This window comes from Dendrobates tinctorius, unplaced genomic scaffold (genome assembly GCF_039654945.1).
Source record: "Dendrobates tinctorius isolate UK_male_01 unplaced genomic scaffold, ASM3965494v1 ptg000087l, whole genome shotgun sequence".
Taxonomy (NCBI): Eukaryota; Metazoa; Chordata; class Amphibia; order Anura; family Dendrobatidae; genus Dendrobates; species Dendrobates tinctorius.
Genome location: NW_027361755.1, coordinates 8,696,522 through 8,722,930, shown reverse-complemented (window position 1 = coordinate 8,722,930; position 26,409 = coordinate 8,696,522). Strand labels below are relative to the sequence as shown.

The 26,409-nt window shown below is 41.7% G+C and overlaps 1 protein-coding gene across 5 annotated transcripts in view; it reads left to right on the top strand.

The window, feature by feature from the left end:
• Positions 1-26,409, top strand: part of SCAF8 (SR-related CTD associated factor 8) — a 463,405-nt gene that overhangs the window by 112,108 nt on the left and 324,888 nt on the right. For all 5 annotated transcript variants that reach the window (XR_012234161.1, XR_012234162.1, XR_012234163.1 and 2 more), the window contains 4 exons: positions 7,046-7,176; positions 9,243-9,419; positions 14,999-15,063; positions 24,419-24,536. Coding sequence is in view for 2 of the 5 variants with exons in the window: in XM_073585726.1 (XP_073441827.1) it covers positions 7,046-7,176; positions 9,243-9,419; positions 14,999-15,063; positions 24,419-24,536 (491 nt within the window). In the remaining 3 variants the exon portion in view is untranslated. The remainder of the gene's footprint in view (positions 1-7,045; positions 7,177-9,242; positions 9,420-14,998; positions 15,064-24,418; positions 24,537-26,409) is intronic.

Sequence of the window (26,409 nt, the reverse complement as noted above, 5' to 3'; positions counted from 1 at the left end):
GGGAATAAACATGCTAGAAATAGGAGGAAACCACAATGGCTAAATAGAGCTGTAAGGGGTGCAAGAAGAGATAAAAATAAAACATTTAGAGAATTAAAGCAAGTAGGTAGTGATGAGACATTAAATAAATACAGAAGATTAAATAAATTCTGTAAAAAAACAAATCAAGACAGCATAGATTGAGACAGAGAGACTCATTGCTAGAGAGAGTAAAAATAATCCCAAAATATTCTTTAACTACATAAATAGTAAGAAACTAAAAAATGATAGTGTTGGCCCCCTTAAAAATAGTCTGGGTGAAATGGTGGATGAGGATGAGGAAAAAGCCAATATGCTAAATGACTTTTTTTCAACAGTATTTACACAAGAAAATCCCATGACGGATAACATGATCAGTGATAAAAATTCTACATTAAATGTCACCTGCTTAACCCAGCAGGAAGTACGGCGGCGTCTACAAATCACTAAAATTGACATCCCCAGGCCCGGATGAGATACATCCCGTAGTACTGCAAGAATTAAGTACAGTCATAGACCATTATTTTTAACCTTTAAAGATTCCATAATAACAGGGTCTGTACCACAGGACTGGCGTATAGCAAATGTGGTGCCAATATTCAAAAAGGGGACAATAACTGAACTTGGAAATTATAGGCCAGTTAGTTTAACCTCAACTGTGGGTAAAATCCTGGAGGGTTTTCTAAGAGATACTGTACTGGATTATCTGACGAAGAATAACCTCATGACCCATTATCAACATGGGTTTACAAGGGACCGTTCCTGTCAGACTAATCTGATAAGCTTTTATGAAGAGGTACGTTCCGGACTGGACCAAGGGAATGCAGTGGACGTGGTGTACATGGACTTTTCAAAAGCTTTTGGTACGGTGCCACAAAAAAGGTTGATACATAAAATGAGAACAATGGGGATAGGGGAAAATATGTGTGGGTTAAGAGCTTGCTCAGGAATAGGAAACAAAGGGTGGTTATTAATGGAGCACACTCGGACTGGGTAACGGTTAGCAGTGGGGTACCACAGGGGTCAGTGTTGGGCCCGCTTCTTTTTAACATATTTATTAATGACCTTGTAGGGGGCATAGAGAGTAGAATTTCAATATTTGCAGATGACACTAAACTCTGCAGGGTAATCAATACAGAGGAGGACAATTTTATATTGCAGGAGGATTTATGTAAACTAGAAGCTTGGGCTGATAAATGGCAAATGAGCTTTAATGGGGATAAATGTAAGGTCATGCACTTGGGTAGAACGAACAAGATGTATAATTATGTGCTTAATTGTAAAACACTGGGCAAAACCGTCACTGAAAAAGACATGGATGTATGGGTGGACAACAAACTCACATTTAGTGGCCAGTGTCAGGCAGCTGCTGCAAAGACAAATAAAATAATGGGATGCATTAAAAGAAGGCATAGATGCTCATGAGGAGAACATAATTTTACCTCTATATAAGTCACTAGTGCGACCACACTTAGAATACTGTGTACAGTTCTGGTCTCCGGTGTATAAGAAAGACAAAGCTGAACTGGAGCGGGTGCAGAGAAGAGCGACCAAGGTTATTAGGGAACTGGGGGGTCTGCAATACCAATACAGGTTATTACATTTGGGGTTATTTAGTTTGGAAAAACGAAGGCTTAGGGGTGATCTTATTACAGTGTATAAATATATGCGGGGACAGTACAAAGACCTTTCTAATGATCTTTTTACTCTTAGACCTGTGACGGGGACAAGGGGGCATCCTCTACGTCTGGAGGAAAGAAGGTTTAATCATACTCACAGACGTGGATTCTTTACTGTAAGAGCAGTGAGACTATGGAACTCTCTGCCATATGATGTTGTAATGAGTGATTCCCTACTAAAATGTAAGAAGGGACTGGATGCCTTTCTTGAAAAGTATAATATTACAGGGTATATACACTAGTTTCCTTAATATTGTGTTGATCCAGGGAACTAGTCTGATTGCCGTATGTGGAGTTGGGAAGGAATTTTTTTCCCCAATGTGAAGCTTACTGTTTGGCACATGGAGTTTTTTTGCCTTCCTCTGGATCAACATGTGAGGGCAAGTTAGGATAGGATATGGGTTGAACTAGATGAACTTAAAGTCTTCCGTCAACCTTAATAACTATGTTACTATGTAACTGTTCTAGTTGACACAGGGACTTGAGGTGACCAGGCCTGTTGGAGCTCTGCTGCAGTAGAAGAGGGGCTTGCTTTGGATTTTCTAACCAACAAACATTCCTCCTGAGCAGTTGTCTTGCGGGGTCTGCCAGACCTGGGCTTGTCAAATACATCTCCAGTCTCTTTGAATCTTTTTTTAATTCTTTGTACTTGACGCTGAGACACATTAAAGGTGCCAGCCACCTCTGCAGTGGATCTGGTCTTCAGCCTCTTGATAATCCAGGCTTTGGTCGCAGGGTGGATTTTTGGCATGTTGTCAGAGCTCAAGTTGCAGCTCAAGTGAAGATCTGGGGTGCTGGGTTTCTTTTTATACACACCCACTAATTAACCGATCATTTACTGAGCACAGGTGAGGATGTAAACTAGGATTGGGTGCATTATATTACCAGGCGACAAAACTTTTGTCTTGCCAAAATCTGACCATTCTGTGTCCATTAAATGATCAATATTTCTGCATTGATGGCAATTTAATTTCTTAACCTAAACACATTTCGGAGGGTTTCAGCTTTCAAAAGAATAATTTATACAACCAATGGATGAATTTAATGTCAGGTTATAAGCTTTTATTTACATAACATGGATAAGCGACACAACTTCTGTCAGGGAGTGTATGTATTACATGCTTTTATATTTATTTGACAACTCATTATGGATCCTGGGCTACTCTGATGGTTTATTACATCCCCTTTTAGTGTGTTATTTTATAGACCTTACATAGTGGTTACTTATCAGTGGTCCTTATTGCATATGTAAATATGTATGTATTTTCATTAGGGTTGCCTAGCTTGGGAGTTACAGCTATTATATTGTTACCTTGTATCCATGTGCCATTTCTCTATTATCCAGTACAATTTGTGGATAATTGGTTTCATTGTTTGTACATGGTTGTTTGTCTTACATTTTTATACTCCTGGTGTGCTTATTCACTACGTGATGTATTTCTTGTTGTGTAGCTATTGATGTTCAGTCTCTCATCCTATGTAAGAAGCCACTTTCAGCTCTCCTCACATGTCTTCTAGTTAATACGCTCATTCCTCATGAGACAATAATTCGGGGGCATATTTTCATCTCTTGGAAATGTATAAATAAATTGATACCTGAAAGTAACTATTGTCCTTGTCCAAAAGCAAGGTCCTACACAATCTGGCACTACCAGAGTGTGTGGGTCACATCCCCAATTGTTAACACCCAGTTGTCAATTTATTATTTTTCTAGTAGGAATAACAGTTGAGCAATGAAAAGTTGAGTTTTAAGAAAAGATGCTGCCCTCTTACAAGTTGACAGGTTAAACCCACCCTCATCTCTACAGTCTTATTAGCAAACCTCCTGCAGCTATCCTATATTGGTGCCCCACTTCTAGGCACTAGAACCAGTAATATTCTCTTTAAAACATTGCAACCATTAGCACCCCCAACATGTTTCGCCTTGCGGCGTCATCAGGGGAATGATGCAATGCTAAAGAAAATACATAAAGAATATATTTAACCCAGCAGAAAAGGTGGAAATAAATGTGGTTGTAATTTACATTTATCACAAATTATGCTCCATTCAAAAAATAACCAGCTTTTATCTTCTGAAGTATGCTCCCTGGCGTTATTCCGACTGCAGACTTTATCCATCCTCCGAGTGGCCGATCAGCTGGCTCAGTCTGCGCAGTACCTGTCATCATAATATAATAATAATAAATTTTATTTCTATAGCGCCGACATATTCCGCAGCACTTTACATTTCAGAGGGGACTTGTACGTCTAGACGATAGACATTACAGCATAACAAATCACATAGATCATAACAGATACCAAGAGGAATGAGGGCCCTGCTCGCAAGCTTACAATCTATGAGGAAAAAGGTAGACACGAAAGGTGGGTGGTAACAGTTGCCCTGATTGTATGGACCAGCCATAATGTTAAGTGTGTAACAGTACAGACACAGAGGGCTAATGGATGCATAAAGCATGTGGGAACATGATGCGGGGAACCTGGTTATGGTAAAAACTTTTGGCTGTGCCACACAGGGATAGATTAGGTTAATGTGTTGAGGCGGTAGGCCAGTCTGAATAAATGAGTTTTCAGGGCACGCTTAAAATTGTGGGGATTGGGGATTGCCCCAACTCTTCACCCCCAGTGAGCACATTTTCCCAGTTTCCTGAAGGCACAGAAGCCTGTCAGTGATTCTTCACCCCAGACCCGGCCACTCGGAGAAGGGATATAGCTTGCAGCCGGAATAACATCAAGGAGCATACTTCAGAAGATAAAAGCTTATTTTTTTAATTTTAAACCTCTTAGTGACCACCAATACATCTTTTTACTGACCTGCGATATGAGACTAGCATCCCCCGGTGGGAGACAATCCTGTATCGGTTGGCTGTACACTACAACTGACAACTTGCTGCATCAGCCATGATCACTGCTGGCACTGCCTGTGGTCGTTTAACCCTTTGAATGCTGCTGTCAATAGTGACTACCGCATCTAGATGGTTAACAGAGTGTGGGGGCTTCCTCTTAAACCCCATCGGTACCCTGAGATCTTGATCGTGTGGTCCTGATGGTTGCCATGACAATTGACAGCCAAATAACAGCCTTAGAGTCTATCAGGTATGGTGGCCTGTTCAGAAGTTAACAAAGTTTAGGTGGTAAAAATACACTTTTTCATTCCTTTTATGCAACTTTCAAATAATTCCTGAAAAACACCTGAAGAGTTAATGAACTACCTGAAAGCAATTTTGAATACATTGAGGGGTGTATTTTTTAAAATGGTCTCACTTTTGGGGTTTTCCAATATATAGCACTCACAAAGTCACTTTAAAACTGAACAGGTACAAAAAAATAAGTTTTGTGAATTTCCTTGAAAAAAATAAATTACTGCTACATTTTTAAACCTTCTAAAATGCTAATAAAATAAAACAACATTTGTTTACAAATTTTGCTTATGTAAAGCTGACATGACAGAAATTAATTTATTAATGTTTTTGTGTGGTATTACTATCTGGATTAAAGGATTGTTTGCATTGTTTTAAACATATTTTTGGCAAATGTCTGATATTTTTTATAAATAAACGCAAAACATATCAACCTAACTTTACCATTATCATAAAATTTGATGTATCTAAAAAAAAATTATATCAAAATTAATGCTATATATTGTAGCATGCCAGAGTATTACTACATAAAGTGACACATGATAACGATGTTTGGACTTACATAAAAAAAGTTGCCAAATGAATGGGTCCAAAACGTAAAAAATAAAATATGAATGCTTTATTAATCAATATTTTTTTAAAAAAAGGGGATACAGTTCTAAAAATACACAGAAATAAAATATAATACAAGAACACCCTAACCAGGGGGATGCTGGGCTATGGTATATGATGGGCTATGGTATATGATGTGCTTCGTTGCAAACCCATATAACGATTATACTTATTTAAAGTCTAGGACTAGAATCTGAAAAATAAGTGGGTCAACAGCAACATCAAAGTTTTATAGCTAGATAAAGATGGACTGAGCTAACAGAACTATATATCATCATATAGAGGGCAAATGGTACAAATTGCCAAAATTAGCTACGCTTAACAACATATAATATAAAACATAAAAGGTACATATTACCAGAAGCGATATAATGATGAAAGTGACTGCTCAGTGAAGACCACAGCGTCCCTCCTCACCCCTGTAAATGTCTTTTTAGATTGGAAGCTCTTGAAGGAACATTTTTAGCACTGCCTGAGTATACAGTGATTTTGGCATCATAGCATTTGTTTTCATCTTGGTCATTTATACACTGACACACAAAATGTTTTTTTTTTTCATTAAGAGTCACTGTGAAATGCTCAAATACAGCTGACTTCATAAGATGCTTCTTAGACATTTTGTAATTATGTAAACCCACTCTAAAATAATTTTGTCCTGTAAATATAATAAGGTATATTGAAATTCTTTCAAGAATATGGAATCATGCACTGTATAATTTAGGATGGAAATAAAACAATCTTTGCAGAGATCAATAGGACAGATGATAAGCATAAAGTTTGTAAAATATGTTGTTAGATAGCTTTACTCAGAACTTTCAATGTCAAGCTTGTCTCAGGGTACAGCTCACTAAATGCGTCACATCATATTTCTTCAGTCTATGAAGAGGGGAGGAGGGAGCGGGAGTATATTTGTGCTGAATCATAGTCCAGAACACACATATACACACATATATACTGTGTGTGTGTGTATATATATATATATATATATAATGTCCTCATCGATCCGGTTACTATATTTTCGAGTTTAGAAAACAGTTTTATACCTTATATTCAATGTATAATGTATATAAGTCATCAGAGCAGCTAATTTCTCCAAACAGGAGCTATGAGGAAAAACAAACTAAAACATGAAGCATTCAGAGACAACATATACTGGACTATTGATTTATGCACAGTTTATTGAAAGTTTAGCTATGCTTTAAGAAGTACTTACCTTTATCCTGCTTTCCTGTTCACTCCAGAAGTTCAGAGATGAATGCAGGCTTTCCTTCCCTGTGTGTTTTGTTATTTTTTTCCCCTTATCTGTAGAGGAGGAGCTTCACTACTTATGAACATAAACTGTAGCACAGATTCATCTCAGCTAAAAGTCTAGACCTTAGATCATGAATAGGACAGACATTTATAGGACATTTCATAGCTTTCACAAATTCTTCTGAAAATAATATTCCCCACAAACTGCATTGAACTACCCTACCCAATTTATTATATATTTTAGGAGTTGGAGTCGATCCATTTGATATCAATTCCAACTCAGACTGCACCAAAATGAGCTCCGACTCCACAGCCCTGTTTTATTCACAATCTTGCTTTTGTTATTAGGCACTCCAGCAACCCCTGTTACCCCAGCAAATCTAGTTCCAGGCATTCCTGATCCATGGATTGCTCAGATAACAAGTACAGATACTCTTGCAGCAGTTGCACAGATTTTACAAAGTCCTCAAGGACAGCAGGTAATGATGTTTTAGCCATCATATCAGTATGCGTAAAAGAACCATATAATGTTTTATTTGTTTCTGGCAGCTTTTGTCTGCGTCCTGTAATGGTGATCATAGATATTCTAAAACTGTAAATCACATGATAAACTGAAGCAGTTATCCACCATTATACTGCTCTGGCAAAAATTAAGAGACCACTGCAAAATTTTCAGTTTGTCTGATTTTATATACCTACAAAGAGAAAAATCAGACAAACTGAAAATTTTGCAGTGGTCTCTTAATTTTTGCCAGAGCAGTATAATGGTGGATAACTGCTTCAGTTTATCATGTGATTTACAGTTTTAGAATATCTAAAACTAAATCACATGATAAACTGAAGCAATTATCCACCATTATAATTAAGAGACCACTGCAAAATTTTCAGTTTGTCTGATTTTTCTCTTTATAGGTATATTTTTGAGAAAATGAGAAATGGTCAAAAGAGCAAAAAATGCAGTGCTTGCAGACATCAAATAATGCTAAGAAAACAGGTTCATAATCATTTAGAAACAGCAATACTAATGTTTTAACTCGGGAAGAGTTCAAAAATCAATATTTTATGGAATAACCATGATTTTTAATCACAGGTTTCATGCATCTTGACATGCTTTCCACCAGTCTTTCACACTGCTTTTGGGTGACCTTATGCCCCTTCTGGTAGAAAACTTTTCAAGCAGTTCTTCTTTGTTTGATGACTTGTGACTATCCATCTTCCTCTTGATTACATTCCCGAGGTTTTCAATGGGTTTCAGGTCTGGAGATTGGGCTGGCCATGACAGGGATTTGATGTCGTGATCCTTCATCTACACATTGATTGACCAAGTTGTGTGGCATGGTGCATTGTCCTGCTGGAAAAAACAGTCCTCAGAGTTGGGGATCATTGCCTGAGCAGAAGTAATCAACTGTCTTTCCAGGATAACCTTGTATGCGGCTTGATTCATACGTCTTTCACAAAGAATAACCTGCCCAATTCCAGCCTTGTTGAAACATCCCCAGATCATCACCTATCCTCCACCAAATTTCACTGTGGGTGCAAGACACTGTGACTTGTACGCCTCTCCAGTAGAGTTGAGCGACTTTGGTCGGATCAGGTTTCATGAAACAAAATTTGTTTCAGATGAAACTGGTCCGACTGGGGCAAAAAAAAGTCGGAGTTTCGTCCGAAACCCAACCCCAATGCAAGTCAATGGGAAATAAAAGTCGGCATTGAGCGGATGACATTCATCCACTCAATGCCGACTTTTAATCCCCATTGACTTGCATTGGGGTCGGGTTTCGGACGAAACTCTGACTTTTTTTTTGCCCTAGTCGGACCGTTTCATCTGAAACAAATTTTGTTTCATGAAACCCAATCCGACCAAAGTCGCTCAAATTTACTCTCCAGGTCTCCGTCTAGCCATTAGAAGACCAGGTGTTGGGCAAAGCTGAAAATTAGACTCATCAGAGAAGATTACCTTACTCCAGTCCTCTATGGTCCAATCCTTATGGTCCTCTGCCAGGCTGTAGTTTTGTTGTCCCTAATGTCTGCTTGACCTTGTTGTAATGGACTGCCGTCTTAGAAATTGTAAGGATGGAGGCAACATGATGCTCACAGTATCCCTCTGCTAGTAAAGCCAGAATTGAGCCCTTCTTTTCCTCACTCAAGACTTTTCTTTTCAACTCTGGCATGGTTAAAAGTTATTTTTTGACTCCCATTACTTTTGGGATATTACTAGTACTTGCTTTGCCACCCAGCTTTTCCTATTGCAAGAGGATTGTGAACACCACTGCAGGGTTTTTTATACTTTCCTTCATTAAATAAGATTTGATTCAGGTGATCACCTAATCAAAAGCACATTAAGTAGAATTAGGTGTACTCTGGTTGGAATTCAACTGACACTGGAATGGAATGGCTGTCAGACACGTAGAGAAGCTGATTTTTATAAAACTGTGCAGTGGTCTCTTCATTTTTGCCAGACCTGTATATGTGTATGTATATATATATATATATATCACCTCCAGGATAAAAGAAACAATTTTTATGTACCTCTTCTTTTTTTCAGCTTCAGCAGTTGGTTCAGTCTTTGCATGTTCAGCAACAGAAACCCCAGCCCTCACTACTGCAGGCTCTGGATGCCGGCTTAGTGGTTCAATTGCAGGCTCTCACCGCTCAGCTCACAGCAGCAGCTGCTGCCTCAAACGCTCTCAACCCCTTGGAGCAAAGTGTATCTTTCAGTAAGGTATGTTGTGTGCCACTGCTGCACGTTTCCTATTGACTGGTCAGTGTATGTACAAGACAAAGTCAGATTCGCCATCCTGTACCTTACTAATTTTGGCTACTTTATAAGAGACCCCTTTTAATTAGGCACTTGATCCTGGAGCACACCATAAAATATTTATATTTTTAAATGCATCACTTATCCCCTTCACAATCTTTCCCATATATTTACATTAAAGGTCGTATCCCCTATTTTCATGGGGGTTCCGACGCTGAGCCCACGTCATTCCCTGCACTTGATAGCTGACTTTATCAGCAATCAAGTGCCTTTAACAGCTGCAGGTGGAGCGGTGCGCCACCTTCTTCGGCTGTTAACCAGTTAAATCCAACTGAAAAGGTGGCACTCCGGGATCTCATAAAAACTTCTTTATTGTGGTAAGTTAAAACATGGATATGGGAGCAGGTCATACAGTGTACGTCAGCCGTTTTGCATGAATATAATGCTTCAACGGGTCCCGGTACGGCTTGATATGGACCCCCTATATTGAAAGGTACCCCTCTAATTTCCAACGTCACTGTAATCAAAAACCATGTTACAGAAATGCAGCATATTTTTATAAAAACACAGTCATGGCTATCTTGTTTAAATTTTTGTATCCGTGACAAATTTGATTCAGTCCAGTTTAAAATAGATGTCCTTAAAGATATTAGAAAGGTCCATTTATTGAAACCTTTTTCTTCCACTGCAGAAAGTTGTCTAGAACCCTGAAAAAAACGCCTAGTGTGAACTTACTCTTAGGTTTCAGAATACACGATTCTAGCAGCAATGTAGTTGCAGAGGATGTGGAATTATTATTGCGAATCAACAATACAGGATTAGCTACAGGGGGCTAGTAATGATAATGACTTGTCCTAACCCTTTCTGGGAGGAGTCACTTCGATTTATATGCCACCTGTAGCATCTGGCAACGTTGGTAATTTATTTCACGAACTAGTAGTATGTGATATTGAAGCTCTAATTTATCCAGAAATGCAATCCAATTTGCGTGAGGGAGAATTAAGCGCTTTGAAAGAAAAAAAAAAAATTGGAATGATGTGGTAGTGTGACAGGCTAGCAAGGGGGTTAATATAGTTGTACTTACAAGAGAATATTATGAAAAAGCGTTTTGGAGACAACTCTCAGACATTACTACGTATACCTCTCGGGATCCTAGCAATAAGTTCAAATCCAAACTCTTAGTAAAAAAAACAAAGTGCAAAAATTAAAAATCACAAGGTCTTGAAGGAGTTAATATTGAGCAGAATTAAATATGCTGACATCCCCCTATATACCGTATGAGCCAGCACACAGTCCCTATATACTATATGAGCCAAAACATAACCCCTATATATCGTAGGAGCCAACACACAGCCCTTTATATACAGTATGAGCCCCACATAATCTCTTATCCACAAAATAAGCCCCGACACAGTTTCCTATATACACTGTGAGCCCTCACATAGCCCACGATATACAGTGGGGAAAAAAAGTATTTAGTCAGTCAGCAATAGTGCAAGTTCCACCACTTAAAAAGATGAGAGGCGTCTGTAATTTACATCATAGGTAGACCTCAACTATGGGAGACAAACTGAGAAAAAAAAATCCAGAAAATCACATTGTCTGTTTTTTTTTCATTTTATTTGCATATTATGGTGGAAAATAAGTATTTGGTCAGAAACAAAATGTCATCTCAATACTTTGTGATATATCCTTTGTTGGCAATGACAGAGGTCAAACGTTTTCTGTAAGTCTTCACAAGGTTGCCACACACTGTTGTTGGTATGTTGGCCCATTCCTCCATGCAGATCTCCTCTAGAGCAGTGATGTTTTTGGCTTTTCGCTTGGCAACACGGACTTTCAACTCCCTCCAAAGGTTTTCTATAGGGTTGAGATCTGGAGACTGGCTAGGCCACTCCAGGACCTTGAAATGCTTCTTACGAAGCCACTCCTTCATTGCCCTGGCGGTGTGCTTTGGATCATTGTCATGTTGAAAGACCCAGCCACGTTTCATCTTCAATGCCCTTGCTGATGGAAGGAGGTTTGCACTCAAAATCTCACGATACATGGCCCCATTCATTCTTTCATGTACCCGGATCAGTCGTCCTGGCCCCTTTGCAGAGAAACAGCCCCAAAGCATGATGTTTCCACCACCATGCTTTAAAGTAGGTATGGTGTTTGATGGATGCAACTCAGTATTCTTTTTCCTCCAAACACGACAAGTTGTGTTTCTACCAAACAGTTCCAGTTTGGTTTCATCAGACCATAGGACATTCTCCCAAAACTCCTCTGGATCATCCAAATGCTCTCTAGCAAACTTCAGACGGGCCCGGACATGTACAGGCTTAAGCAGTGGGACACGTCTGGCACTGCAGGATCTGAGTCCATGGTGGCGTAGTGTGTTACTTATGGTAGGCCTTGTTACATTGGTCCCAGCTCTCTGCAGTTCATTCACTAGGTCCCCCCGCGTGGTTCTGGGATTTTTGCTCACCGTTCTTGTGATCATTCTGACCCCACGGGGTGGGATTTTGCGTGGAGCACCAGATCGAGGGAGATTATCAGTGGTCTTGTATGTCTTCCATTTTCTAATTATTGCTCCCACAGTTGATTTCTTCACTCCAAGCTGGTTGGCTATTGCAGATTCAGTCTTCCCAGCCTGGTGCAGGGCTACAATTTTGTTTCTGGTGTCCTTTGACAGCTCTTTGGTCTTCACCATAGTGGAGTTTGGAGTCAGACTGTTTGAGGGTGTGCACAGGTGTCTTTTTATACTGATAACAAGTTTAAACAGGTGCCATTACTACAGGTAATGAGTGGAGGAAAGAGGAGACTCTTAAAGAAGTTGTTACAGGTCTGTGAGAGCCAGAAATCTTGATTGCTTGTTTCTGACCAAATACTTATTTTCCACCATAATATGCAAATAAAATGAAAAAAAAACAGACAATGTGATTTTCTGGATTTTTTTTTCTCAGTTTGTCTCCCATAGTTGAGGTCTACCTATGATGTAAATTACAGACGCCTCTCATCTTTTTAAGTGGTGGAATTTGCACTATTGCTGACTGACTAAATACTTTTTTTCCCCACTGTATATAGTATGAGCCCCCACATAGCCTCCATATATACAGTGTGAGCCCCACATAGTCTTCTATATACAGTGTGAACCTCACATGGCCTTCTGTATACAGTGTGAGCCCCACATAGCTTCCTATATACAGCATGATCCCCCACATAGCTTCCTGTATACAGCATGATCCCCCACATAGCCTCCCATGCACAGGATGAGCTCCACAAAGCCTCTTATAAGGTATACAGCATGTGCCCCACATAGCCTCTTATATACAGCATGTGCCCCACATAGCCTCTTATATACAGCATGTGCCCCAGAAAGCCTCTTATATACAGCATGTGCCCCACATAGCCTCTTATATACAGCACGTGACCCACATAGCCTCTTATACACCACGTGCCCCACATAGCCTCTTATATACAGCACGTGACCCACATAGCCTCTTACATACAGCACGTGCCCCACATAGCCTCTTGTATACAGCATGTGCCTCACATAACATCTTATATGCTTCATGTGCTCCACAAAGCGTATTATATATAGGTATGTGCCCCACATAGCCTCTGATATACAGTGAGTGCCCCACTTAGCCTCTGATATACAGCATGTGCCTCACATAACATCTTATATGCTTCATGTGCTCCACAAAACGTCTTATATATAACAAGTGCCCAATATTGCCTCTGATATACAGTGAGTGCCCCACATAGACTCTTATGTACAGCTTATGCCCCGCATAGCCTCCCGATATACAGCATGAGCACCACATAACCTCCAATACACAGTATTAGCTCCCCACATAGCCTGCAGTATACAGTGTGAGCCCTCCACAGTTCCCTGGGATATGCACAAACTAACGTGTTTCGAACTAGTGCGTTCTTAATTATAGTATGATATGATATCCCAGTAGTGGGTGTTTTAAATAGTAGTGCTACAGGAAATGACATGAATATTCACTAACAAAAGTATTCTTTAGTTGTATCTTGCAGTTATTGTTTTTTAAGTTAATTAATAAATATACATTAAATCCATTCTAATATTCATGCCATTCAGCGTTCTAGTATTTAATTTCAGGATCCATGATGCTTCCTTTATGTTTTAAGATACGTGATCTATCACCTCCCCTTTTGGGTGCTTCATGAAATGGTGATCTATTCACGTCATTTCCTGAAGCACTACTAATTAAAACGGCACCCAATACTGGGATATCATATCATACTATGATTAAGAACGGATTAGTTCGAAACGCGTCAGTGTGTGCATATCCCAGGGAACTGCACTTTTTATCATGACCTTTTTTTTTTTTGTTAACTTTTTCATTAAATTGTTGTTTCTATACTAAATTTTTCCCCAGATCTGTTGCTGGATACACCCATTTGTAATCCTCCTATATACAGTATGAGCACCCCACATAGCCTCCTATATACAGTATGAGCCCCCACATAGCCTCCCTATATCCAGCATGAGGCCTCCACATAGTCTCCAGTATACAGTATAAACCCCCCAACTAGCCCCCTATATACAGCATGAGCCCCACATAGCCTCCAATATACAGTCAGCCTCCCCACTTAGCCTCCAACATACTGCATAGGCCCTACATAGCCTATATATATATATATAGATAGATATTGTGTGAGTCCCACAATACCTTCTATACACATAATACAAATGTCCCATACACATGAGCAACACCACACACTCTCCTCACTCCCATTCCGCCAGTACTTCTGTCTCAGCAGGTGATTGATGACGTGACGTAATCATGTCTGCTGTCTCACACACTGATTGATGGCCCGACCTCCTCCAATGTATTCACAACTGTCTGCATCCTGAGAATGCAGATAGTGCTGACAGTGGGCGGCAGATGGACGGCGGGCATGGTTTGACCCGTGGGCCATTGTTTTAGCCCTATAGCTGTCACGTTCCTCTGGCTCGACTAGATCAGCCAGAGGGCCACTGTTTGCCTTGGTTTGGGTGAATTCATAACCAAATGGGAGTTTGGAGCAAGTTATTCCAGACCAAGCATGGTCATCAGTGCTATACTAGCTGGGGACAGGATATGAAAGACTCATACTCATCCTGTTTCCATAAGCCACTCACCCCAGACAGTGATATGCATAGGGTTTTAGTTGTACACCCTCCTTGTTCTAGGCATGGTTGGTTTGTATTGCCATCTGCCGTTCTATAATGGTTGATGCCGTGTGTACGTACTGATAGGTTTCTATCATAGGTTCTCATTACTAACATTTTCTTATGGTGTATTGATGCTTATCTTTGATAAACGCATTATCAGACAATACCCATCTATGAAGCTAGGAATATCCCTTCAACTATAAAGGGTTCATAAGTCTGGGGACTCATGAGCTTGTATTCACAGCTTTAGTTACATACTTGCAGATAGCTATGCGTTGTTTAGGCTTAGTCTGTCTTGCTGTTGACAACCTCTATAAGATATTTGACTATGAAGTCTCAATTCTGCTTTGCATTTTTATATTACCAGAAACTTATGGATCGGTTTGATTTTGGGGATGAGAATGAAGATTCAAAAAAGGATGCATCACAAATGTAAGGAATTTTGCTATTATAAAATGTTTTACTTTTTAAACGTACGCATTTACAATGTTATCTGAAAATAGAAGACCTAATGTGGCTTTACAGTTAAAAAAGAAAACAACAGATTATATTAACCCCTCCACGCCACAGCCCATTTTTGTTTTTTCGTTTGTTTTTCGCTCCCTTTCTTCCCAGACCCATAACTTTTTTATTTTTCCATCAATATGGCCATGTGAGGGCTTGTTTTTTGCAGGACAAGGTGTACTTTTGATTGAAATGATTGGTTTGACCATATCGTGTACTGGGAAACAGAAATAAAAATCCACATGCAGTGAAATAGCAAAAAAAGTGCAATTTCACAAATTTTTTTTTTTTTCTCTTTACCATGTTCACCAAATGCTAAAACTGACCTGCCATTATGATTCTCCAGGTCATTATGAGTTCATAGACACCAAACATGTCTAGGTTATTTTTTATTAAGTGTTGAAAAAAAATCCAAAGTTTGTTATAAAAAAAAAAAACACATTGCGCTATTCTCCGATACCCTTAGCTTCTCCATTTTGTATGATCTCAGGTTGGGTGAGGGCTTATTTTTTGTGTGCCAAACTGACGTTTTTAATGATACCATTTTGGTTCAGATACGTTCTATTGATTGCCCATTATTGCATTTTAATGCAATGTCGTGGCGACCAAACGTAATTCTGGCATTTTTACTTTTTTTCTTGCTACGCCGTTTAGTGATCAGGTTTATCCTTTTTTATTGATAGATCGGGCGATTCTGTAAGCGGCAATATCAAATACCGTATATACTCGAATGTAAGCCGAGATTGTCAGCCCATTTTTTGGAGCTGAAAGTTCCCCTCTCAGCTTATACTCGAGTCCTATACGCCAGGGGGTCAGTGGAAGAGGAGGTGTGGGGATGTCAGATCATACTTACCCCCTTCTGGCGCGTCTCTGCAGCCCCCCTGCTTCTCCCACGGTCTTTGGCGCCTGTATTCAGTGGTCACGTGGTACTGCTCATTAAAGTCATGAATATGCGCATATTCATGACTTTAATGAGCGGTACCACGTGACCGCTGAAGGAAGGAAGAGCTGCCGGAGACCGTGGGAGAAGAAGGGCTGCAGAGACCGCACCAGGAGGGGGTAAGTATATGCGATATTCACCTGTCCCCGTTCCACCGCCGTGCGCCACTCTGTCCTCTGTCTGTGACGTTCAGTTCTGGGGGCGCGATGGCGTAGTTAGTGCGCACCGTGCCCTCTGCCTGAACAGTCATTGACAGAGGGACCCGGAAGACAGAGCGGCGCGCAGTGGTGGAACGGGGACAGGTGAATATCTCTGGTGCCAGGGCCTGAGCCAGTGTTGACCCCGGCACCTGTCCCCCATAACGCACCGGTGTCCCCGCCTGCTCATGACACCAGCACCTGGCCCCCAGCGACAAGAGGTGAGTATGTCATTTTTTTTTTATTCGCAGCAGCATGTGGGGCCATAACCTTTATGGAGCAGCATATGGGGCATAATCTATTGAGCATCTTATGGGGCAGCATATGGGGCATCATCTATGGAGCATCTTATGGGGCAGCATATAGGGCATAATCTATGGAACATCTTATGGGACCATAACCTTTATGGAGCAGCATATGGGGCATATTATTCTATGGAGCATTATATCTTATGGGGCCATTATCAACCTTTGTGCAGCATTATATGGGGTGTATTTTGTATGGAGCATCTTATGGGGCCATCATGAACTGTATCGAGCATTATATGGGGCTCCTGATTCAATATGGATATTCAAAAACATTTAACCTACTGATGCCTCAATTAATTTTACTTTTTTGGTATCTATATTTTTATTTTTGAAATTTACCAGTAGCTGCTGCATTTTCCACCCTAGGCTTATACTCAAGTCAATAAGTTTTCCCAGTTTTTTGTGGCAAAATTAGGGGGGTCGACTTATATTCGAGTATATACGGTATGTTTATGTTTGGTTTTTTTTTGGTTTTTGTTTTTTTTTATTTTGAATGGGACGAAAAGGGAGTGATTTTGAACTTTTACATCTTATTTTTGTAATATTTAAAATTTACATACAGATGATGATTGAATCGCCTTTATGTAACAGAATATCTCACTTGATATGAGTGCCGACCACTGGGCGGCGCTCACAGCAAGCCGGCAATGACAACCATTGAAGTCTCCAGGAGACCTCTGGTTGTCATGCCAATCCATCAGTGATCCGCGATCAAGTGACGGGGGTCACCGATGGGCAGATTTCCGGCCTGATGGCTGGAAGCGCGTGTTAAGTGCCGCTGTCAGAGTTTGACAGCGACATTTATCGGATTAATAGCCGCTGGTGCATTGCGTTCAAAACAGCTGACATGTGCCAAGAAAGATGTGGGTTCATCGAGAAGCAACATGCAATAATAAGGAAATCCTGAAAACATGATCTGTTGGTGGGCCTTGAGGACTGGAGTTGGGGAGCCCTGCATTAAATGGACACAGAATGGTCAGATTTTGACAAGACAAAAGTTTTGTAGTCCACAGAAAAGTAATTTGATATTCAAACAAATAATTAACTTAAAATACAAATATATGTTGCATAACATTGGTGAATGAAGTTGTGGTGCTATTAGAGTTATATTTAATATTTTGTGTGACTTCCATGAGCTTGAAGGACTGCATCCATGCGGTTCAACAATGATTCATACAATTTATTAATGAAGTCATCAGGAATAGCAAAGAATGCAGTTTTACATGCCTCCCAGAGTTCATCTAGATTCTTTGGTTTTGTCTTCCAAGCTTCCTCTTTCATCCTACCCCAAACATGCTCAATGATGTTCATGTTTGGTGACTGGGCTGGCCAGTTTTTTAGCACCTTGATCTTTTTTGCCTGGAGGAACTTTGTTGTAGAGATGAATGTATGAGATAAAGCACTATCCTTCTGCAGAATTTGACCCCTTTTATGATTTGGAATATATGAGGTAGCTAATACTTCTTGATATTTTAGGCTATTGATATTGCCTTCCACCTTGCAAATGTTTTGCACACCCCCATACTGAATGTAACCCCAGACCATGATCTTTCCACCACCAAATTTAACAGTTTTCTGGGTGTATTTTGGATCCATACGGGCTCCAGTAGGTCTCCTGCAGTAATTGCGGCGGCTGTGGTGTAATTCTACTAAAGATTCATCAGAAAAATACACCTTCTGCCACTTTTCCAGGGTCCATCTGTTTAGCAGGCTAAGGGACTTTGCAAATGCCACCCAGTTTTTTATTTGCCTTTCATTTAGTGCTGGCTTCTGGACACTGATTCGACCATGGAGGCCATTTCGAGACAGAATCCTACAAACTGTTCTAGTTGTCACAGGGTCTTGAGGTGACCAGGCCTGTTGGAGCTCTGCTGCAGTGGAAGAGGGGCTTGCTTTGGATTTCCTAACCAACAAGCTATCCTCCTGAGCAGTTGTCTTGCGGGGTCTGCCGGACCTGGGCTTGTCAAACCCATATCCAGTCTCTTCGATTTTTTTTTTAATTCTTTGTACTTGACGCTGAGACACATTAAAGGTGCCAGCCACCTCTGCAGTGGATCTGGTCTTCAGCCTCTTGATAATCCAGGCTTTGGTCGCAGGGTGGATTTTTGGTATGTTGTCAGAGCTCAAGTTGCAGCTCAAGTGAAGGTCTGGGGTGCTGGGTTTCTTTTTAATACACACCCACTAATTAACCGATCATTTACTGAGCACAGGTGAGGATGTAAACTAGGATTGGGTGCATTATATGACCAGGCGACAAAACTTTTGTCTTGCAAAATCTGACCATTCTGTGTCCATTAAATGATCAATATTTCTCCTTCCCCCATGACGGCACCACGGAGAGAGGGGATCCGCCCCATGGAGACAAGAAACCTACCAATAAAAAGGCGGTACCTCTCTCCCGCATCAGTTGGTTTCCTGTCCCCATAAGGGAACCTACAGACTTGCCGGATGCCGGGACCGACCAGTCTGGTGAATGGCAGCGGGAGCCCCCTGCCCCAGCTGGGGCGGTTACCTGAGGCGCCACCGCTGGGGTCAGCGGGCCTCCACGGTGTGCGGGGGGAGAGGCGGCAGCAGGAAGATCCGTCCTCCCTCAAGATGAAAAGGCGTCCTCCATGGCGGCCGGAAGCTGCCCTGGGCCGGAGAGGTACCGGGGTGGGAGAGCGCCAGCGGGCGCAAGTGTCCCGGGCGAGACGCTGCCGCCCGCGCAATGCACCACTGGGAGCCGGAAGTGGTGCACACGCGCGGGGGGGCAGCGACGTCACACAGGCCGGAAGCTGGGAGAGCCGCCGCCCGCGCAATGCACCACTAGGAGTCGGTGGTGGTGTGCACGCTCGGGCGGAGCGGCGACACACACGCGCCGGAGGGCAGTGGGTATTACACATAAAAGGGTCAGACAACGTGATGGCGTATTTTTTAAGTCGCACACAGCTGAGACAGGGCGAATAGGAGCTGAACCAGAAAGTTTTCAATCAGATCACACAGCTATGGGGATAACCCAACATAGACCTATTTGCCAACAAAACGAATCGGAAAGTGAAAACATTCTGCTCCATAGACCCATCCGGAGACCCGTTAGCCCTGGACGCCCTTATGATACCCTGGCACTTCCCCCTTGCATATGTGTTCCCACCAATAGCCTTAATTCCGTCAGTTCTGAGGAAGATTCGGGAGGACAAAGCGAGGGTAATACTAGTTCCCGTGGCTGAGGAGAATGTCGATCTCTGATCCTTGGGTCCTCTCGGATATCCCGAACTTACTCTCCCAGAGCCCAGTACTGCACCCTCAGGTGGAGAACCTACACATGACGGCCTGGAATTTGAAAGGGCTCTATTAATCAACAGAGGCTTCTCCCAAAATTTAGTATCCACGCTACTGCGAAGCAGGAAGCCGAACAGTACGGGAGGGTCTGGAGAAAGTTCCTTTCAGTTTCAAAGGCTAGTCCAAAGGGGAAGGTACCCATATCAAACATCTTAGAGTTCCTACAAAGGGGTTTAGAGCAAGGCCTAGCTACCAGCACACTAAAGGTTCAAGTGGCAGCCCTGGGGGCCCTATACAACTGTGACTTGGCGGGGTATCGTTGGGTGTCCAGGTTCGTTAAGGCAGTCAGTAGATCCAGATCCGCGTCTTCCCTAAACACCCCTCCCTGGGATCTAAACTTCGTACTCTCAGCCCTGACCCAGCCTCCCTTTGAGCCTTTGCAGAAAGCACCGCTGAAATTAATATCTCTCAAGACCTCCCTCCTGGTAGCCCTCACATCGGCCCGTAGAATTAGCGACATCCAGGCCCTGTCAGCCTTTCCTCCATTCACACAGATTCTGGACGACAGGGTGGTACTTAGAACAGACCCAGCCTATGTGCCGAAGGTAGCATCCCGATTCCACCGAACTTGGGAAATCTCCCTCCCCTCCTTTTGCCCAATCCCCAAAACAAGGGAGAAGAGACCTTGCACACATTAGATGTCAGGAGATGCCTAGTGGAATACTTAGCGGCAACCAGGGAGTGTAGGAAGGATAGGGCTCTTCTTGTCTGCTTCCAGGGGCCAAAGAAAGGGCGAAAGGCATCAAAGAGCATGCTGGCGAGGTGGATAAGGGACGTCATCACCTTGTCGTACTCGTCAGAAGGCGCGGACATCCCAGGCAGAATAACGGCCCATTCCACAAGAGCGGTATCAACTTCCTGGGCAGAGAGAGCGGGCGTCTGCATTGAGCAGATATGTAGAGCCGCTACTTGGCCCTCTCCTTCAACTTTCTTTAACCACTGTCAGCTGGACCTAGCCACCTCCTCCCCCCTAATAGATAGTCTCTGCAATTCTCTCCGTGGTGCCGTCATGGGGGAAGGAGAAAATCGTAGTTACTTACCGATAACGGTATTTCACCGATTCCATGACGGCACCCGTATATTCCCTCCCTACACACGTGGGGTGCGCACTTATTGTAAATACAGTTTAGTCAGAAAGTCACGTGGTGTCTCCTCTACGCAGTTTAATAATTATAGAAATTCTTTTTTCTTAAAGTGTTGTGTTAGTATTAGGCTGAAGTTCCATTAATGCTCTGTAAAACAACTGATGCGGGAGAGAGGTACCGCCTTTTTATCAGTAGGTTTCCTGTCCCCTCTCTCCGTGGTGCCGTCATGGGATCGGAGAAATACCATTATCGGTAAGTAACTACGATTTTCTGCATTGATGGCAATTTATTTTCTTAACCTAAACCACATTTCGGAGGGTTTCAGCTTTCAAAAGAATAATTTATACAACCAATGGATGAATTTAATGTCAGGTTATAAGCTTTTATTTACATAACACGGATAAGCGACATAACTTCTGTCAGGGAGTGTACTATGACGTCGATAAGCCAAACCTCCCGAATTCTGAATATCCCTGACTCCACAACCGCCCTGCCTCACTAATGAACATGTACATAAAGTACACCACAGATTCATCTCAACTAAAAGCCCAGATCCTTAGAACAGGAATAGAACAGACATTTATAGGACATTTAACTTTCCCAAATTCTTATGAAAACATTTACAGCACATATTGCACCGAAAACTGTGCCCAATTTATTAGATAATTTTGGAGTCGGAGTCGATCCATTTTTTTCCGACTCCCTCAAAATGAACACCGAATCCACAACTCCAACTCCACAGCCCTGGGCTCATGATGAACCAGAAATAATATTTGTGCTTCCACAGGAGCTGTTATAAATATTCTTCTATATGAGCAGACCACCAAATATTTCCTGCAAACATTTGCAAATTTACACTGTCAGAACTGAAGAAGCAAACTTTGTGAAAACCAAAATTTGTGTCAGCATCAAAACTCTTGCCCATGACCTATATTCTAGATGTTGTCAATGTTAAAGCCCTTTCCGACATCGGGCATAAATTTATGCCAATGTCGGACTCCTTCCTTTTGATGTGGGCTCCGGTGCTGAGTCCACTTCTTTCCCGGCACATGTCAGCTGTTCAAAGCAGCTGACATGTGCCTGGAACAGCCGCAAGTGGAATAGTGAACCGCCTGCGGCTTTTAAAAGGAACCTGTCACCCTTTTTTTTTACTATGTGCTGTCGCCACTGACATCAGGGGCTTATCTACAGCATTCTGTAATGCTGTAGATAAGCCCCTGATGTAACCTGAAAGATAAGAAAAACACGTTTGATTATACTCACCGGAGGGGGCGGTCCGGTCCGATGGGTGTCAACAGGCAGAGCAGTGCGCCGGAGCCACTACAGGAAGGGAAGAAGAGGACGGCATCGTATGAAGATGGGAGGCACTGGACCGGACCGCGACACCCATCGGACCGGACCGCCTCCCGGGTGAGTATATTCTAACGTGTTTTTCTCCTTCGCCTCATTGGGGGACACAGATACTGTGGGTGTATGCTTCTGCCGCTAGGAGGCTGACACTATGTGAAAAAAAGAGGTTAGCTCCTCCTCCGCCGTATACATCCTCGCCTCTATTGCGGGCGTAAATCAGTTTTTTTGCTTAGTGTCCATGGAGGCACACGTCTGTTTTTTTTCTCCAGACTTTTTTCGTCTTTTTCCATGAAGATGTGACAGGGGTAACGGATCCTATTGAAAGGGTCCGATTTCCCCAAACCAACAACGGGCGAGCATGTGCGAGTGTCCCTCCACGTATCCTCTCCTGCGTCGTGGGACACAATGCCGGACTTAGCCCTGACCACCCCTAGGTATTGAAACCATGGGCTGTACAGAGGCACAAGACTAGTCCGTGCGGCCCCTACTGCTCCACCAATGCTTAGACTGCGGTGCTGCAAGGTGGCGGACGGTCCCTCTCCTCACCCCCAGAAGGGGTTAGATGGAGCTAGGGTGCCTGCACCGTCCTATTTTATCAAGGCCCCCTCACATACCTGCTACCTGCGCTCAGGCTGAAGAGGATCATCGGTGAGGAGAGGGTCTGGGAGGGCTCCTGCAAAGATCTCTGGGCTGGAGCCCCCAGCCGGCGGAAGTCACCGCCCATGCAAGGCTGAGGGTGGCTGGATCCGTCAGGCGGCATTGCGCAGTTAGTGGCGCCATGTTTTTTGTGTACCGTGCCGGAGCTAGGCCGCGACCGGAAGTCCCGCCCCTTTACAGTCCCGCATTCTGTAATGCTGTAGATAATCCCCTGATGTTAGTGGTGGCAGCACATGGATGCAAAAAAGTGTGACAGATTCCCTTTAACCCGTTAAATGCCGCTGTCAAACTCTGACAGCGGCATTTAACAGGCGCTTCCGGCAATCGTGCTGGAAATTCGCCCAGAATAAAAATACATTAAAAAAAAATATAAAAAATATAAAAGTTCAAATTACCCCCATTTGCCCCATTCAAAATAAAGCAATTAAAAAAAAAACCAAACATACACATATTTGGTATTGCCGCATTCAGAATCGCCCGATCTATCAATAAAAAAAAAAGGATTAACCCGATCGCTAAACGGCGTAGCGAGAAAAAAAGTCAACGCTCGAATTATGTATTTTTGGTCACCACGACATTACATTAAAATGCAATAACGTGCAATCAAAAGATCGTATCTGCACCTAAATGGTATCATTAAAAGCGTCAGCTCGGCGCTCAAAAAATAAGCCCTCACCCAACCCCAGATCACGAAAAATGGAGACGCTATGGGAATCAGAAAATGGTGCAATTTTATTTATTTTTTTTTAACAAAGTTTGGAATTTTTTTTCACCACTTTGCTAAAAAAGAACCTAGACATGTTTAGTGTCTATGAACTCGTAATGACCTGGAGAATCATAATGGCAGGTCAGATTTAGCATTTAGTGAACCTAGTAAAAAAGCAAAATAAAAAACAAGTGTGAGATTGCACTGTTTTTGCAGTTTCACCGCACTTGGAATTTTTTTCCCGTTTTGGAGTACATGACATGGTAAAACCAATGGTATATTTCAAAAGTACAAATCGTCCCGCAAAAAACAAGCCCCCGCATGTGGCCATATTGATGGAAAAAAAATAAAAAGTTATGGCTCTGGGAAGAAAAGGAGCAAAAAATGCAAAACCAAAAATACCTCAGGTCATTAAGTGGAAGTCATGACTTTATGTTGCAATTTCTTGATAGTGAAATGGTTAAAGACTATGTAAAGCTATCATTTACATTGTATGTTACATGCATGTTTTCCTTTATATTATGGAAATACGTCTTACAGCTCTTTTTTATAATTTCCCTTTCTGGATATATCTGTCATCAGATTCACCTTTCGATCATTAGAGTTGCAGGATGTAAGCTTGTGTTTAGAACAGCCTTTATTCATGTTCTGCTTGTTAGGTTGCCCTAACACTACAAGATACTGCTTCTGGACTAGTCGACTACATTTGTTGTCTTTTTCAGCCCCCTTGTTCCAGATTCTATGAACAATTCACTTTTCCATCAGCTTGCGGAGCATTTACAGCAGCAAAATCTAGAGCATCTACGTCATCAGTTCCTGGAGCAGCAGCATACACCGAAGGTACATTGTCTGGAAAGTTGTCATACATTCACTAGAAAAGAAGACATGTAAAATGTGGTCTTCCAATAATGGTTCAGAACTTCCAGTTATAAAAACTCAACGGGAAAGGAATACTTTTATGAAAACAATGTGAACCGAGGAAATCAGCCCATTTCAGCCTTTTATTATTTTGTTCAGTTTATTTATGTCTCCATTGTTTGATCTTTACCGTAAATTGAAAGCACCACTCCAGCATTTTTTTTATCAGCTGGAGTGGCGCTTTAAATGTAAGTCCCCTGCCCCTATTCATGTACTCACCCTCCAACATCTTCACCATTTTTCGGCACCACTCCCGTCCTGTGGCACCATCTTATGAGCTCAGCTTCTGGCTGGCTATGATTCTTTCCTCATGTGCAGGCATTGCATGATCTTGGGAATCCATGGCTACGACCAATAACAACTTGCTAACTAACTCTTAACTATATCCTTGGTCATAACCATGGATACCTAAGGTCCTGCAATGCCTGCACATGAAGAGCGAAAACAAGGGCGGGGGCGCAGACATAGGTCTTCACCTGGTATAAATCAATTAAAATATAAAAGTTCTCTGGAGTACTCACCCTTTATGGGTTGTGTTCAGACACAACCACTCTCAACGTTTGTTGCAGTCATATAGCTGCTGCAGAGCTCGTGCAGGTGGACAGCGTCCACTAGGTATCATAAGTTGAGGATCCAAGAAAAGCACTTCTGAGCATCCGCGCTGCTTTAGTGATAAGAATTCTTCAGAAATCCATATAAATCTTTCAAGTTCTTTATTATATGTACAACTCTGTACTGTAACCTGAAGAAGAGGTGCGGTTTGTCACCTCGAAACGCGTAGTTTCTGTAGTACATATAATAAAGAACTTGAAAGATTTATATGGATTTCTGAAGAATTCTTATCACTAAAGCAGCGCCAATGCTCAGAAGTGCTTTTTTTGGATCCTCAACTTATGATGCACATGAAGAGAGACATAGCGAATCAGAAAAACTATACTGCATTTCTAATTGCAGGTATTTGCTAATACTATTACAATTACACCTTCTGCATATTGAGATAGGATCTTGGAGATGAGAATACCCCTTTAATCCATTAACACATTAACCCCCCAGCCTGTTTTCACCTTCCTGATCAGACGTCAATTCTGACCCGTGTCACTTTATGTAGTAAAAACTCTGGAATGCTTCAGTGTATCACAGTGATTCTGAGATTTTTTTTCCGTGACAAATTGTATTTTATGTGGTAAATTTAGGTCAATATTTTTTGCATTTAATTGTGAAAATATCATAATTTTTTTTGAAAATTTTGCAATTTTCAGACTTTTAGTTTTTACACCCTTAAACCAAGGAGTTATATCACACAAAATAGTTAATAATAAATAACATTTCCCACATGTCTACTTTACATCTAGTCATTTTTTAAACATTTTTTTATATTAGGAAGTTAGAAGAGTTAAAGTTTATCAGCAATTTCTCATTTTTCCAACAAAATTTACAAAACCATTTTTTAGAGACTACATCACATTTAAATTGACTTTGAAGGGACTATGTGACAGAAAATACCCAAAGTGACGCCATTCTAAAAAGTACACCCCTCAAAGTGCTCTAAACCACATTCAAGAAGTTTATTAACTCTTTTGGTGCTTCGCAGGAATTAAAGCAATGTGGAAGGAAAAAAAATGAACATTTAACTTTTTCCCATAAGAAAGTTTAGCCACAAATTTTCAATTTTCATGAGGGTATCAGGAGAAAATGGACACGGAAATTTGTTGTGCAATTTCTCCTGATTACATTGATACCCCATATGTGATGTAAAACTACTGCTTTGGCGCACAACAGGGCTCGGAAAGGAATG